The 15061-nt window shown below is 41.3% G+C and overlaps 1 protein-coding gene across 3 annotated transcripts in view; it reads right to left on the minus strand.

The window, feature by feature from the left end:
- The window catches only part of SYT12 (synaptotagmin 12), a 54093-nt gene that overhangs the window by 18995 nt on the left and 20037 nt on the right, over nucleotides 1–15061 (minus strand). For all 3 annotated transcript variants that reach the window (XM_083698300.1, XM_083698301.1, XM_083698299.1), the window contains 3 exons: nucleotides 10729–10790; nucleotides 8966–9159; nucleotides 8332–8721 (listed from right to left, as the gene is read on the minus strand). In XM_083698300.1, coding sequence (XP_083554426.1) covers nucleotides 8332–8721; nucleotides 8966–9159; nucleotides 10729–10762 — 618 coding nt within the window. In that variant the 5' untranslated portion in view covers nucleotides 10763–10790. The remainder of the gene's footprint in view (nucleotides 1–8331; nucleotides 8722–8965; nucleotides 9160–10728; nucleotides 10791–15061) is intronic.

The following is a 15061-nucleotide window of genomic DNA, read 5'->3' on the forward strand; positions in this document are numbered from 1 at the left end:
GAACTTAATTCGTTGTGGAGGTCCATTATTAACTGGAAACCGTACTTAACATGAGGCTCGCTTTCACTAATGGGGCCTTCCACTGCTGCCATGCGACTTCCACTTGCATCCCAGGGCAAAGTTTGCAACCAGGAGCATCTACTTCCGGGTTAGCGGAGCTCATTACCCGAAGTGTTCGTAAGGAGGATGGTACGTAACCTGAGGTTCCACTGTATTCAAGTTTCACATATGTGGCTTTATATGTCTTATATACAAAGTATATGAATACTGAAAATGGATTTGCACAGAACCTTTGCATCCAACATTACACAAAAATGGTGGGCTAGCAGACACTTGTTCTCAGCCTGATTTATCTGCAGGGCTGCTGTAAGCCTAAAATGCCGCTCTGGACATGTTATGAGTAGGACAGGTTACAGTTGTAGTAAACAAGTGAACTTTTAAAATGCTCTTGCAGCATTCTGAACGAAGCCTGGGTTATAGTTGGCTTAACATTGTTCTAATCTTGTTCGCTTTCCATCTCTTTTCTTTGGAGTGGAGGAGAAGTCTCTCCAGCTGGCTAAACACACTGCTTAGATTTCTTAGGGATTCTAGGTAAATCCAGTTGCTTCTGCCACATACATATTAGAAAGCTTCTGACATGATTAAAACATGAAGTGGATGCATTAGCAAAATATTTCTTAGCCTAGTGGAAGACCCCAGCAGAGTACTGGCTTCTGCAGCACATTTACTAAAATTGGAACTATACAGGGAACGCCCCACCTGAACCATGTTGTGACACGCTAGGCAGGAAAAGGAGATTTAAGGTGATGAAAGGAAGATTCATTTTTAGAACTGCAGAGGTGTGGGCACAATATTCATCTCATCCCCCCTTTTTATATAAATTTCACTTTGCATGTAAGGAAAAAATTGTGATTTATTAAAATGTTTATTTCATCACATATTTTCATTTAAGGTAAAATACCCAAACTGGCTGACAACATAATTTTTAAAAGAGAGAGAAAGAAATTAGAAGAAACTAAAAATGCTTTTCGCACCTACGCAGAGATCGGAACATAGATCTGTGGATTAAGCCTTATAATCAACAAACAAATAATATACACAAAGGCATGTAGTATATATACGAGGTGGTTCAAGGTCTGTCTTCTTTCCTTTAACATTGTACAACTGCTCAGGCCAGCTAATACCTCCACAATGGCTGCACAGGTTTGTTTTTTTAATGTTTTGAAATGCTCCCAGGAAGCGATTGTACATCATAATGTGCAGTTACTTTCTGGCGAATTGTAAAGAGAAAAATGTGCCTTCCACTATCTTCCTACAGGCACCTTCTCTCCCTTGCCTCCCTTACAATGTCATTGTTAGACTCCCAAAGGGATTGAATCTTGATAGATTAATAAACAAGATGCACTAACTTTATTAATATAACTAATGCCTTGGGGTTACAAGACCAAGATTACACATCAATCCTTGCATGCATATAGTTCAGGAATTTAAAACCTCTAGTATTCAAGAAACTGGAATGTGTGTAAATAAAACATATTTCTGCTTGATATATGATACAGAGCTGGGATCGACTGTTTTGCCTGTAGATTAACGTCAGCATTTCTCAGCTGCGGTGATAACACAAATGTGTTGTAAGTCACACAACTTTTGTCCCTTCTGAAATCTCTGATAGGTTTCCCAAGATATCACATATTCTGTAGGCTGCCAAAGAAACAGGCTGCATTGCAGCAGGGGACCTGGACGTGCTACCAAAGGCATGCAAGATGACGGAAACAATGTGGCGTGGCATTAGGAGTGCTGGGTGCCAGTGAAATGCCATGGCATGTATCTACTCAATGGAACTGGATTAAATTCTACTCTAAGGTCGAATAATTCTTCAGAGCCTACAATCTTCTAGGTGAAAGGCAAATATGTCATTATTCATGTCTATAGTATGCTCTTCAAACCTTATTGTGATTTGTCGTTTGTTGCGTATTGACACAATCAAAGAAGCCAGTGTGCCAACCTTGCACTTTGAGGGTGAAGCTCCCATTAGGCTCTGTGTGCTCTGTTACCTGAGAGCTCATTGATGGAAGTGGTTCAGCTGAAGCCTAGTTATGAAAAACAACATGCTGAACTAGGGATAGGGAACCTGTGGACACCAAAGATGTTGTAGGGACTCCAAATCCCATCAGTCCCAGTCAATATGGCCAATCTTCATGGATGACTGGAGCTATAGCCCAGCAACGTCTGAGAGACCACATGTTTCCCATCCCTGAACCAAACCTTCTGCCATTAAAAAGTACAACTTGGAGAGTAACTGATTAAAGATATGACGAGGTTAAGCAAGGTTTTGGAGGAACAGAGAGGGGAGGGCTGTAGCTCACTGGCAGAGCATCTGCCTTGCATGAAGATCCCAGGGTCAATTCCTGACATCTCTAGGTTGGTCCGGAAGAGACTTGTGACTGAAAGCATGGAGAGCTGCTGCCAGTCAATGCAGACAATACTGAGGCAGATGGGTGAATTGTTCTGCACAAGGGAGCTTCCTGAAAGCAAACTGCTCATAAGGAACCATGACCTTGAGAAGTTTCGGTTTCAACATAAGCATAAGATCCCAAATCTGAAAGGGGCTATTCTGCTCCACCATTCTGAGACTTCATCTAGAATACTGCATTCACTTCAAGGTGCCAACATTAAAGAAGATGCTAACAAACTGGAGAGATTTAGTGGGAATGGTATGGGGTAGATAAAATGTCTCAAAAGGTAGCTCAGATGAAGAAAAAGTATGTAAGGGACTGGGTGTGTTTTGCTCATGGGAAATGATTTTAAAAGTAGTATAGCAGGTTTTCATTACATCTGCAGAACGCAGATGAAGAAGTGTAAACAAGTCATGGGGAAGTAGCTGAAGAAAACCTAGCAAAATGTCTACAAATCACCACCCACTACGAGAAGGAAGAGGCATAGCAAGGGCTTCCTCCCACCAGGTTGCCCAAACACCTTCCTCCATTATCTTTCTCATATTTTCAACTTTCTGACTGTACCTCTCCCACACACACCAGTAAAAGAGCTCAGGAAAAGAAGGTGGACAGAGACTCAAAGATGGGCAGACTTTCATAACTGAGTGCACTGCACTGCATTCAAGAGAAAGGCAACATGCAGCCACTAGCCTCCTATGTGCCACTGCAGCTTGTGCATTTATTAAAATCCAGGCAATCTCAATCTTCATTTTCACAAATGTAGCCTTCTGGACAGCATGCCTGCACAGGTATATTTTGAGTATGTGATGGAAAACACTCTGATGGCACTTGTAATGCTGAACAAATATCCCACTCTTGGCAGGAATGCAAGAGATGAAATGTGGGCAACGCTGATTGACACAGGTGTAACGTGACACTGAAAAGATGCTTGCTAGCTACTGTGTGGGAGAGTGATTTAAAACGGAAGAGTTTGGCTCAGCCAGGAAATGATTGAGTAGGTTAAGGGTCAGGCATGCCTTGGGTTAGGTACAAAGCAGAAAAATTATCTGATTCCCATCACTGCTTTACATGCGCTGTTCTTAATGCAGGAGAGAATGTGATGCTCTCACTACTAAGCATCTCTTCTTGTGGCTTTTAGCAACAGTGGGGAAGGACTGATCTCTGCGCAAATTTGAATAGTCATTAGATGAAAGGTGATCTACCAATGTTACTTATTTTCTTAAAATACTGGAGAGCATTAAAAGGGGGGGAACTAATGTGTCTTTATTACTTGTCACAGGACACTGAGGAGACAATAAGGTCAGTGAATTATAGATAAGAGGTGATAAATAATAAATATCACTAAAGCATAAATATAGAGAGAATGGTCTTTATTTGATGAGATTTTCTTTTAACCAAAGCCAGTGCCAAGGTATTTGTCAGACAATATTTTGTACTCTTGGAAAATCCAATTGGGTAGTGAGCAGCTTGTCTCTCTATTTTTGTTTCTCTCTCTCTCTCTCTCTCTCTCTCTCTCTCTCTCTCACACACACACACACACACACACACACACACAACTACTGAATAAACAAATCCCAGGAGGAACTGTATGTATGTATCAGACGAAGTTATTGCAAGGAACCCAAAGCTTGCTTCCCAATGGTGATATGTAAGGGTTTTGCCAAATTTCGCAGACACTTTGCTGATTTCCACCCGGACACTACTTGTGGCTGCAGTATTCCATATATGTCTGGGAAATTCCAGATGTATGGCAACCCTATGATATGTTTGGGAGAAACAAGCCACGAGCGCTGATTTGAATACCGTGGTTAATGGTCAGTGTTATAGCCAAATGCCGTCAATGATTCAACATGCATGTTTACTTGGAAGTAAATGCTACTGTGGGTGGGGGTGGGTGGGGGTTATTTCCTAATACACTTATTTAGGATTGCAGCCTGGAAATAGCCATTTTAATCCAACTAGAAAAGTTGTTTTCTATCACTTGCTCATTGATTGAGAGGCAAACCAGTTTGTTGCCACAGCCAAAGAAATAGCAATATGTATTAAGGCTCATGGCCTTGATTTTGCAAAATGGCTTTGCAGAGAGAAGCAAGTGGCCTCCTGCGGCCCTGGTAGGATGAGAAGCAGGGGAAACAATCCTTTTAAAAACAATCACACACACATTTTCCAAGCCTAGTAATTGTCCTTATGTTTTCCACATCCAAGCTCCCAACTGCTCTCCTCTTTTGCTAAGCTTATATCAGCTTGTCCAGAAATGCCATTTATACAAATTGCCCTGCCTGTAATTCTCCAGTCTACTTGCAGTTGAAGTTAACTGCTGATTTCATCCGGGAGACAAAGCAGTAGTAAAAGAACAGAGCAGATTGTGGTCAGCACCAATACGAGTCTTTCTTCCCTCAATGAGCTACAACATCATGGAGCTTACAGATATTGAAGGCCACGAGGAAGCAATGGTTTGTAGGGAAATGGGACGTTTTCCAGATTTGCCACGGTGACCTAACTATTAGCAAATAAATTCTACAAACCCACACATACAAAAGCTGAGTAAGCAGTCTATAAACCACCAAGGCCCCAGATCAGTCATTTGTTTTGCCAGAGAGGCCATTGTGAAAAGGGAGTAAGAGATGTTGGGCCAAAGCCACAAGTGGCCTACTGACTAGGCTTCTTGCCACATATGTTGTCCCTTCCACAGGCCTCTTTTTACCTCTGAGCTGGCAACTTGTGGGATGCTTCTGTCACATCTATCCGATTTGGCCCAATGGCCTCCAACTGCTCAGCCTCTTCAGATTAGCCCTTTTTTGCCTGCTCGTGTGTGTAAAAGTCTGTGTTGCAAGCAATCTACCCACAGGAGCAATTTAATGTCTCATGGAACTCTTGCTGGAAACTAATCTGCAGACCTGTAGCTAAAATAATTACCATATGATTTTCATGAAGAAGAATGTGATGCCAACCCACAGCAATTATGTTGAACTTCTGCCACAACATTCCACAACCATTCTCTTAAGCAAGACTGCCGGGGGTGGAGAAGGTGGAATTGAATCAGTCCTTGAATGGAAATTATATTGAGGCATCTGTTTGGAAAACATGGTCGATGTAGGGTTGCCAAATTACCTGGGTGGAAAGACAGTCAGGTCTGCTCTTGTTTCTTTAATAGCAACCTCAAATGCAGGAATTAAAAGAAGAATCTTCTCATATGATGGCATCAGCATATCATCAAATGGCTGGTTCAGAAGGTGACAATTCTACTGATGACTTTTTGGGAGTTACTTTGCCTTTCTTTAAGCATTAGTCTTCCAAGAGGAGCAGTACCATCACACAAACATAAGGTAAAAAGAATGAAAAAGTGGGTTCCCAAATGCAGGTTTGGGCTAAAGGTGGACCCCAAGCCTAAGAGAATGCAGTTAGCGGTGCTGCTAGCATTACATTGTCGCCTAGTGACTGCAATGTAGACGAAGAGCAAGGTGAAAAAGCACCGACACTGTCTGTTAAATGAATCTGTACCCCAAGAGAAGAAAGACAACTATATTGATTGTTTTTGTACAAGTTCTTCAAGGCCCTCAGCCTAGATGAACCTGCAAAATCAATATATGTGGTTGCCTTCCTGTTCTGGAAATCTTATTCACAACAGGAGCCTTTCCTGAAGGATTAACAATTTTGGGGTATAAGCCTTGCGATACAGTCAAAGTTTCCTCTGTGGAGGTTGTTTGGAAAACCATCTGTCAATTTTCTAACTTTTACAGTAGCAAGTAAATCTATTCTGTAAGATGAATAAGACATCAGAGATGGAGGCTTTAAGAAAACTTTGTTTTCAAATGGCAGGAATTCACACCTGAGAGTTGAGATTTAGATTAGACTAATTCACAGAAAACAAAACAGGGGCTGGCAAGCTACTGAATCCTGAGTTGCTGCATCCATCTTTGTAAAAAAAGAGACTTCAAAGTCCTCAATACTATGCTATGTGAAGTAATTTAAGTAAAGACAATTTAAATCACCAAGAAAAGAAAGCACCTTGAATTAAGTAATTGATTTAAATGTTAATGCCTTAAAGAAAACCGCTTACTAATTGCTCAACATAATCCTGCCTAATTTTCAAAAGAAATTCAAGGCAGCTAACAAATTCAAACATCACTCAGTATTAAAATACATCTCAGCACCCATTCCTAGCCCAAACCATAACACCAACTAAACTACAACAGTAATTTCCAAGGCAGGCATCAAAACTAAAATATCAGAAAGAAATCAGTCCTCCTCCTAAGAATGTTATCCCTCCACACTTTCTCCAATCTATCATCTCTTGATAAATTTCCTGCTGCTTCAGTTGTTCATCTTCAGTTGACATGATGCATATTGTTTCTTCCAGATCTCTCTCGTGATAAGGTAGACTCAAGTCCATGAAAGCTTATGTCATAATAAATGCCTTAGTTGTTTTTGCTGAAACAGACTCAAGAGGGCCCCTTTCTACAAATTGTTATAACAATTTAGCTTCACCATAAGTACCGCTTTTACATAGTGTTTGAATGTAACTGTAAGCAACAGGGTGGATAAATATGTGGCCACACAGTGTGATGTATTCTGCCTAGGAAATGGGTGAGGGGAACATTGACTAAAGAGGCCTCAAGTCACTGCCAGTTTTACAGTTCAGCGACCCTGTGATCACACTGCTTCTGACAACCGATTCCTATTCAGCAAGATAATCATGCTGTATGAAGAGGCCTTGCATTATCCCTCTCTTGAACTATGGGAAATCTCTGGAGTCTTGAAAAGGATAAATCAGTGGTGCAGTGTTGCTTTCCTTCCCTTAACTCATAAATAGCTAGGGAAGATGTTTCCCTTTTTGGCAAAAGCTACCAGAGCACCCAGTCAACCTACACCCACAATATACTTTCATAAACCATGGGTTTAATTATATAATTGCTGCTGCTTCATTCAGCAATAGCTGCTCATAGACCCTAGAAATGCAGGTTGTCTCATTGCATCAAAGCAGGCAAAGGTGTGACACATGACTCTATGGGCCATCAGAGATTGCAACATCAAGGCAGCTAAATTCATCTCAAGTCAGGTAATTTCTAACAAAGATTAAACCTGGAGGGCTGAAACAGCTGATCTTATTGGCTTTAAATATTTATTTTTATTTATAAAACATTATGTTTGTAATTAAAGAACAAATAAAGCAATGTACTATTTTTAAAAATCCATACATTCTAACAATAGCTCTCTTAAAGACAGATAACACATAACTCTAGCAAATCCAATTCTAAAAAGCTCAAACAGTCTACACCAGTAAAAGCACAATCAAATCAGGACAGTCCCTTGAGAGGCCATTTATACTTTAACTAGATTCCAAACCCCAAACATTCCACATAAAATGGTGTGGAAAGGTATTGGTTTACTCTGCTTAAAGAATTGTCTAAAAACCTGTGTCTGAGAAAACAATCCGATGGAGTAAGTGTGGATGGGCACTTAATTACAGCAAACATTCTTTCACCCCTATTCTAAGGAAGTCAACACTGTGCTATTGAACTGAAGAACAGGAAGAACAAGATTGTTTGATACTCACAGTATGCCATACTCATGCTCATGGCCAGTTAATTCATTACACAGTTCCTAGAATGCAGATGTAGATCACACACAACACATTTTTGCATGATTGAGAAACTTCAACATTCCCTCAGGAATCTGAAATCAACTATAAGTGAAGACCCAAAAAGTGCCTAGATCTCACCACTTGAACAACTAAGCTAACATCAATCCAGCATAAAAACTCCAAAAAGAAACACATGTTCATTTGATTGGAAGACATGGTGAAAAACATTCTGAGCATCTGCTATTATGTCATGCACCACTGTATACAAGTAAAAATGGTGGGGAAACTTACCCTTGAAATGCCAACTATTTGCTCATCCGGAAGCAAACTGATGCGCACAAAGCATGATTCAAAGTTGACATCCTCCTTCTCCATGAGATCTTTGCCCTGTAGCAGTGTAACATGCAAGGTGTTGGAGTTCACATTGTATTCCATATTGACTTCCACCTGTCCCACTGTGAACTCATGGCCAAAGTTATTTCCAATTGAGGAGATGGAACTGAGAGAATCGGTGGAGATGGACTTTTTCAGTGGCCCATAGGGAGCCAACTCAAGGTCTTTGTGCATCAGCTCCAAAGTGCCCAACTCATTAATGTTTTCGAAGGTGTCATCCATTTTCAGGCTGGGCTTGCGAACAGGAGAGGTCCTTTCTCCTGCCTTTCGGAAGTTGCTCGCAGCTCTCTACAGACAGTAAGCAGAACAGAAAGCTAGTCAGAGCTCAAGATTAACTTCAAACTATTTACTACTGTAAAACATCAACCTTTTGCAGGCCCCAGAGTTTAATTTCCCCGCATGCCCTCGTAGTCCCACCACTGAATAAAATTCTGGACTCAAGTGGGAGCTCTTAATCAAATCTGCTATTATGATGGTGCACAGGGGGGAATGGATGATTGTGGTAACTGATGGATTTCTCAATGCCCTTTACCTTTTGCTTGATCTGAGAATATGTGGTCCCATATTTTTGTTCTAGGTATCTGTAGTCGTAGTTTGGAAATGGAGATGGTGCAGGATAGCTGCCAGACCTCCATAGCTTCCACAGGTTTACTCCAGCTATTCCCAGCAAAACAAGTGCTCCAGTAATATAGATACCTATTTCCCATCCAGGTGGACTTTTTATGACTGGAAGAAGAGAGAGAGTTATCATGGCACATTGAAATCTTACAGAAGCATTATAGGAATATTAAGTAAGTGGCCTTCTGTGTGGTATCTTCTGTGATGCTAGGATGAAGGTGCAAATTAAGGTTCTAACCGTTCTTAATTCATAACCACCACCAACCCCACACCAACAGTACACAACATTTCACACAAAACTGCACCACAATGGCTTGACACAACGGAACACATCTTTCTTTTCAAATCTAAACTATAGTCTCTCTGTACAGTGAACTATCTAAGAAAATATGTGATTGCTTAACATAACAGGATTTTTTGTTTACAGCCATTGAAGTAACTTCCCAAATTTAGGAAAATTACAACACTTTGTTTTTATCATCACTATGTTTCTATTCATAAGAAAAATCTTTCATTAAATGATTTCATATTATTCAGTTCTTGTTCAATATTTTTGATGGCTTATCTGTGAATACTACCCATTACTAGTTTATAAAGAAGCATTTTCTTTCTTTCAGCTTTTCAAAATTGATCTATTTTTCCTCTTACCAGTGAGAATAAAAATGTGTTTATTTCTTCATGGTTTCGGAAAACATTTTCCCCCTACATTTTGACTTTTAGCTTTCAAATATTCTGTTTCTATATGTATCCAAACAGTCTCCTCACCAGACTTGGACTGCAATAATCTTTTCAATGTAGATAGATGGCCCACTGTTCAACCATGCTATGAATTTCATACTGGCACAGAAAATTGCTCCCACCTGATTATGATAAATGGGAACAGCTTTCAAGCAAACACACATTCTACAGTTTGCAGTGATCTACAAGAAGTGGCAATAAGATACACACTTGAACCAACTTAATGCACAACTTCTTCACATACCAAGTATTGTTGTGTTTCTAGATTCACACAACTGCTTCCAAGAGACCTGAAGGCCCATATATTTTCACCAGCTACTTCCCAACAGAGAAATTCATTTGAAAAACCTCTAGTAACCAGCTGAGACAATAATATATGGATCTTTGCTTGGAAACAGATGAATCAATGGTCAGACGTTAATACTGAGCAACAACACGTCTACATTCCCTAGCCTGGTGCCTTCCAAATTTCAACTACAACACCCATCATCCTTGACTATGCTGGATGGGGCTGTTGTAGTCCAAAACATCTGTAGGACATTAGACTGGGGGTAGGCCACCAAATATTCTCTTCAAGCATCTTCTTTCCACAGACCTTAACTAGAGAACTTACTCTGTGTGCACCTGGTAGTATTGAGCTTCTCATAAATCTCTCACCATCTCACCTAGCTTGGCCCTTAGAATAAGTTCTTACGTTAGAAAGCTACTGGATTGAAGGTAAGGGCTTCATCAAAAGATATATGTGAGATGCAGCCCTCAGTATTTGTCTGGATACCCTCCTGTCTCTGGGGCTGTAAGAGTTTTCTGGATGTTCTGTCCAGAAAATGTCTAAATGGGAGGGAGATCACATTATTATTGTTTGAGCAGGGAGACTTTTACCAAGACTGATATCTCCAAACAAAACCCTAGCACAGTTTGTTCAGCATTCAAGATACTCACCACTGAGTTGGTGCTCAACAACGTTATTATCCATGGTGACTATCCTGAGTAAGGGCAGTTACCTAGAAGAAAACACAAACAAAAACAGTGAGGAAATCAAGACAATGCTGTATGACACTGAGAGTACCTCAAGACCAGATTTATTCTATAACTAATTAATGAAGAGCTAATACAACCTCTTTCTTCTGTTTCCACAATGACTGGCACAACAATTGGGAAGGGATCCTGCTGTTTTTAGTCATTTTTTGTTCTTTAGTCTGCCCTCTTGCATTTATTTTAGTTTTACTGGGTTGTATTGGGTGCTTTAATTACTTTTATTGTATGCAGTCTAGAAACTTTGGTGTACAGCATCTAATAATCTGTCCTGCAGTTGTTATATGCATATGGAAAGCAAAAAGCAGAGAACCCTGTTGGTTAATTTTCTTTTTGGTTAATCTGCATCTTGAAATAATAAAAAAAATATTATTTATTCCCCACCCATTTGGGTGGGTTTCCCCAGCCACTCTGGGTGGCTTACAGCATATTTAAAAACAAAATAAAAATATCAAGCATTAAAAACCTCCTGATACAGGGCTGCCTTCAGATGTCTTCTAAAATTTGTGTAATTCTCTATCTCTTTGACATTTGAAGGGAGGGCATTCCACAGGGAGGGCGCTACTACTGAGAAGGCCTTCTGCCTGCTTCCCTGTAACTTCGTTTCTTGCAATGAGGGAACCAGCAGAAGACCCTCGGAAGAGGAGCTCAGTGTCTTGGCTGGACGATGGGGAGGGAGAAATCCTCCGTTTAGGCCTGCTGCAATATATCACCATTGTGGCACAGTTGTTCCTGAGAGCTTCTCTTCCCCAAAGGCCTCCCTTTACACAGGTAGCCTCATGTTAACCAGCTCCATGCAGCTAAGGCTGATGGTAACCAAATCATATATTAGCATGGGTAGAATTTTATCTAAAATATGGGGATAACAATACAGTCTCTTTCTGCTGGGCTGCTGTAAGCAAAATTAGCAGCCAACAACCTAATAAGAAGAGAAAAACCACCATGTATGTTGTTTTAGTTTATTTTTTTTTTATACAGATACCAGGTTACTTTGGTGGATGAAGCAGGGACATAGTTTTGATCACCCACCCAGATTTTAATTGGGGGGGGGGGGGAGAGAGACTAGCTGCCACAGGCAGCCAATAACACCAAGGCAGCATCCATCCGGCTGAGTTCCCAATGGCATATGAATTAGGCCTTGGAGTTTGCATTGTAAACTCTTCCAATAACCAGCAGTGTCCCAACGGTCTGCAAGAGAAAACAAGTTTACAGTCTCAGCCAGTGTGCTCAGTGTACACTTATGCAAGAAGAGATTCTTCTCTGTCTTTTGGCACTGCATGAGTCACCAGTGCATGGTGTTTTGTGGAAATGTGTTATTAAAACCTGCTTCTCAAGTACATCACCCCGGATTAGAGGTCACTGATTGCTGGAACCTTGCAAAATTACTACACTACAACCTGCCAGTGGAGGAGGTCTGATTTATCTTTCATTCCTGAAGGCTCTTTCTTTGCTTGCCGGGGAGGAATTACTGCATTGTTCCATTCCGTGTCCAGCTGATGAATGGCTCTGTAAGGGTTTGCTTGAGAATTTCCTGCTTACCCTCTATCCATCTGAGCAGGGAGTGACCCCATGTTTTCATCGAGAACCTCCATCAATATTTTTCATTACAACTCTTAGTGGGTAAGCTGAATATTCAGATGTATGAGGAGCAGGTTTCCCTACAAAGTCTCCCCTAACTCAGCATCTCATGGTCTTTTGAAAAAGACCTCGCAATGCAGAAAAGGTGGATTCATGTTTAGTTGTATTGCGAATCCCCAGATACTGATGAATACCTTAATTTTAAAGCCTATGTCATGGAGTGGCTGGATGCACAGGATTGGTGGGAGGCACCAGCTGGGTAAGCCCCCAAAGGAAGACTGCTAAGAGCCAGGGGATTGGTGGTGGGATGACAGTGAGTGGTCGGAGGGACAAGAGTGAGGAAGAACAGACAGGGAGGAGGATGGGTAATATGCAGGGGAGGTAACAGGGTTTAGTGAGCAGGAAGAGTCTGTTTCAGACTCTGAGGCAGAAGAGGAGGCTGGAGAGGTGTGGAGCCAGGAGACAAGAGAGGCAGGATGATGAAGCTGGGTAGTCTCCCCCTCCAGCTGCACCCAGTGTTAGGATATTCCGTTCCACCTTAAGGAACAGGCATGACTGTTGTGTGTCACATGCCTGTTTAAACTCCAGCACAGCTTGCTGGGAACTTCCGTTTGTGTATAGCTTTTGCTTATGTGCTGTTTGCTTGGACACGAAGGAGAGAAGACATGTTTTCCTTTTGTCCTGATGTATGCTGAATAAACTGCTTGTAAATATGCTCACATAGCCGTCTCCCTACCACTTCTGTTGCGAAGGGTTATTTACTCTGCTGAGTTGCATGCTCCAGCTTCTGAAGGCTTCTGAAGCTCGGGTCGCAGTTTCATGCTGATCCAAGGACTGGAGATCGCTCGGCACACCGGCCGGTGGGCTGGGGCCAGCTGGGGGCCTGCCAATTGCCCCAATTCCTTGGCTGCATCCCAACACCCAGCTCTCCTCCTCCTTGGTCTCCTAGGGCATGCAGGGAAATTAAGCAGGTTGAACAGAAATCAGTTTTGTGCAGGCAGAGTTTGAGACTGCTTGGGAAAGACCCAGCAGAGAAGTAGCCTTAGTGGGCACTGGGAAGGTGGGGACCTTTAGTCCTCACACCTGCCTCATCAGGGCAAGACCTGCAGAGAAAGGTTGCTGGGACCCCTAGGCTGCAGTGCTTCTGTTTCACTTATATTCTGCATGGGCCATATTATCTCTTCCAGGCTCTTCACGCTTCCTGAAGAGCAGACAGTATTATTAAAGAGGCAACTTTCTGGCTTAGAGCACAGCGCTCTGGCAACTTCCTCTCTCTTCTTGCCTGCCTGCTGCACTGCAGTGGTGAAAGGGCACTGTGGAATATGAAGCCCCTCGTATGGGAGAAGGGAGTCCTACAAGGGCAATCTGGCTCAAGGGGTACTGTGTGAGGGGTCTCAGTTCAGGGGTTCCTGGCTTCATGTCAGGCCTTGGGTATGGGGGTCCAGTACTTCCATGGCTTGCTCCATTAGGCCTCTTGAACTGGCTGGCTCCTCTGTCTTTGGGTTAGAGTCCTGGTGGTTGTTTGAGATTTGGAAGGCTATTGAAAAAGTTTACAACATTGTCTACCGTCTGTCTGTAGCTCTCTGCTTTTTGTTACTTATGGATTTACTGAATTGCTATGTGCCCAATGATATCTTGGGAAGAATCAGGCTTGGATGCAATCCATCACAGTAGATTCTGAGGACGTACTTAAGCAAAAATATATTCCAAAGTTTTCATCATATTAACTTTACATTGCATGCAATTTGTACATCAGTTTTATTTGATGCATTCCATTCACAGATGGAACTCATTTACATTATATTGGACTATTTATTATTTCCGTCACATACCGTTTTCATGGATTGTTTATTATTTCTGTTATAGACAAGCTTCATGTTGGTTGTTTAAATTTGTTGAGGCTTAGTTTTGTGATGTGTTGTATTTTCATTAATGCATGGGTCTTTTGTGGCTTATTGGCTGTAACTCATATCATATTGTATGATATGATATGATATGATATGATATGATATGATATCATATCATATCATATCACAGGTTAGAGCCCACTGTTGTATTTTTGTTTTATCACCTATTTATCATATTTGTCACTGATTGGTCTGTGATTTGGTCATTTTGCTTGAGGTTTGGATCATGATATCAAGTTGTAGAGCTAAGAAAATTGACAGCAGGTTGAATAAAGGATACTTAATGTACAAAACCCGTACCAAAAGGAAAAAGGCACAATGGTTTAACACAGAACAGTGGAGTTATATAGTAAGAAAGGAAGGAAGTGAAGATACTTTGGGGCAGTTTATGTTAGTCCTCACTCAATTTTTTAAAAAAGTAATCAAACTCAAAATGTGCATGTGCTTACAACCCAAAAAGCATTGGGCCACATTTAGAAGCCATAATCACCTACATTTTTTGCCACAAAACTTTTCATCCTCAGAGTTGTCATAATTCAAATTAACGTATTTTTCTGTGTATAAGATTAAGTTTTCCCCCTAAAAAATAATGTCTAAAATTAGGGGGCGTTTTATACACGGATACACCTCCCCCCATTTCCTTAAACCTGTGTCCCCCAAAGTAGGGGGCATCTTATACATGAGGGTGTCTTATAGACGGAAAAATATGGTACATTACATTGATTCTGCTACAGAATAATATAGAAGTACTGTAC

This window comes from Podarcis gaigeae, assembly GCF_964106915.1.
Source record: "Podarcis gaigeae genome assembly, chromosome: 1".
Taxonomy (NCBI): domain Eukaryota; kingdom Metazoa; phylum Chordata; class Lepidosauria; order Squamata; family Lacertidae; genus Podarcis; species Podarcis gaigeae.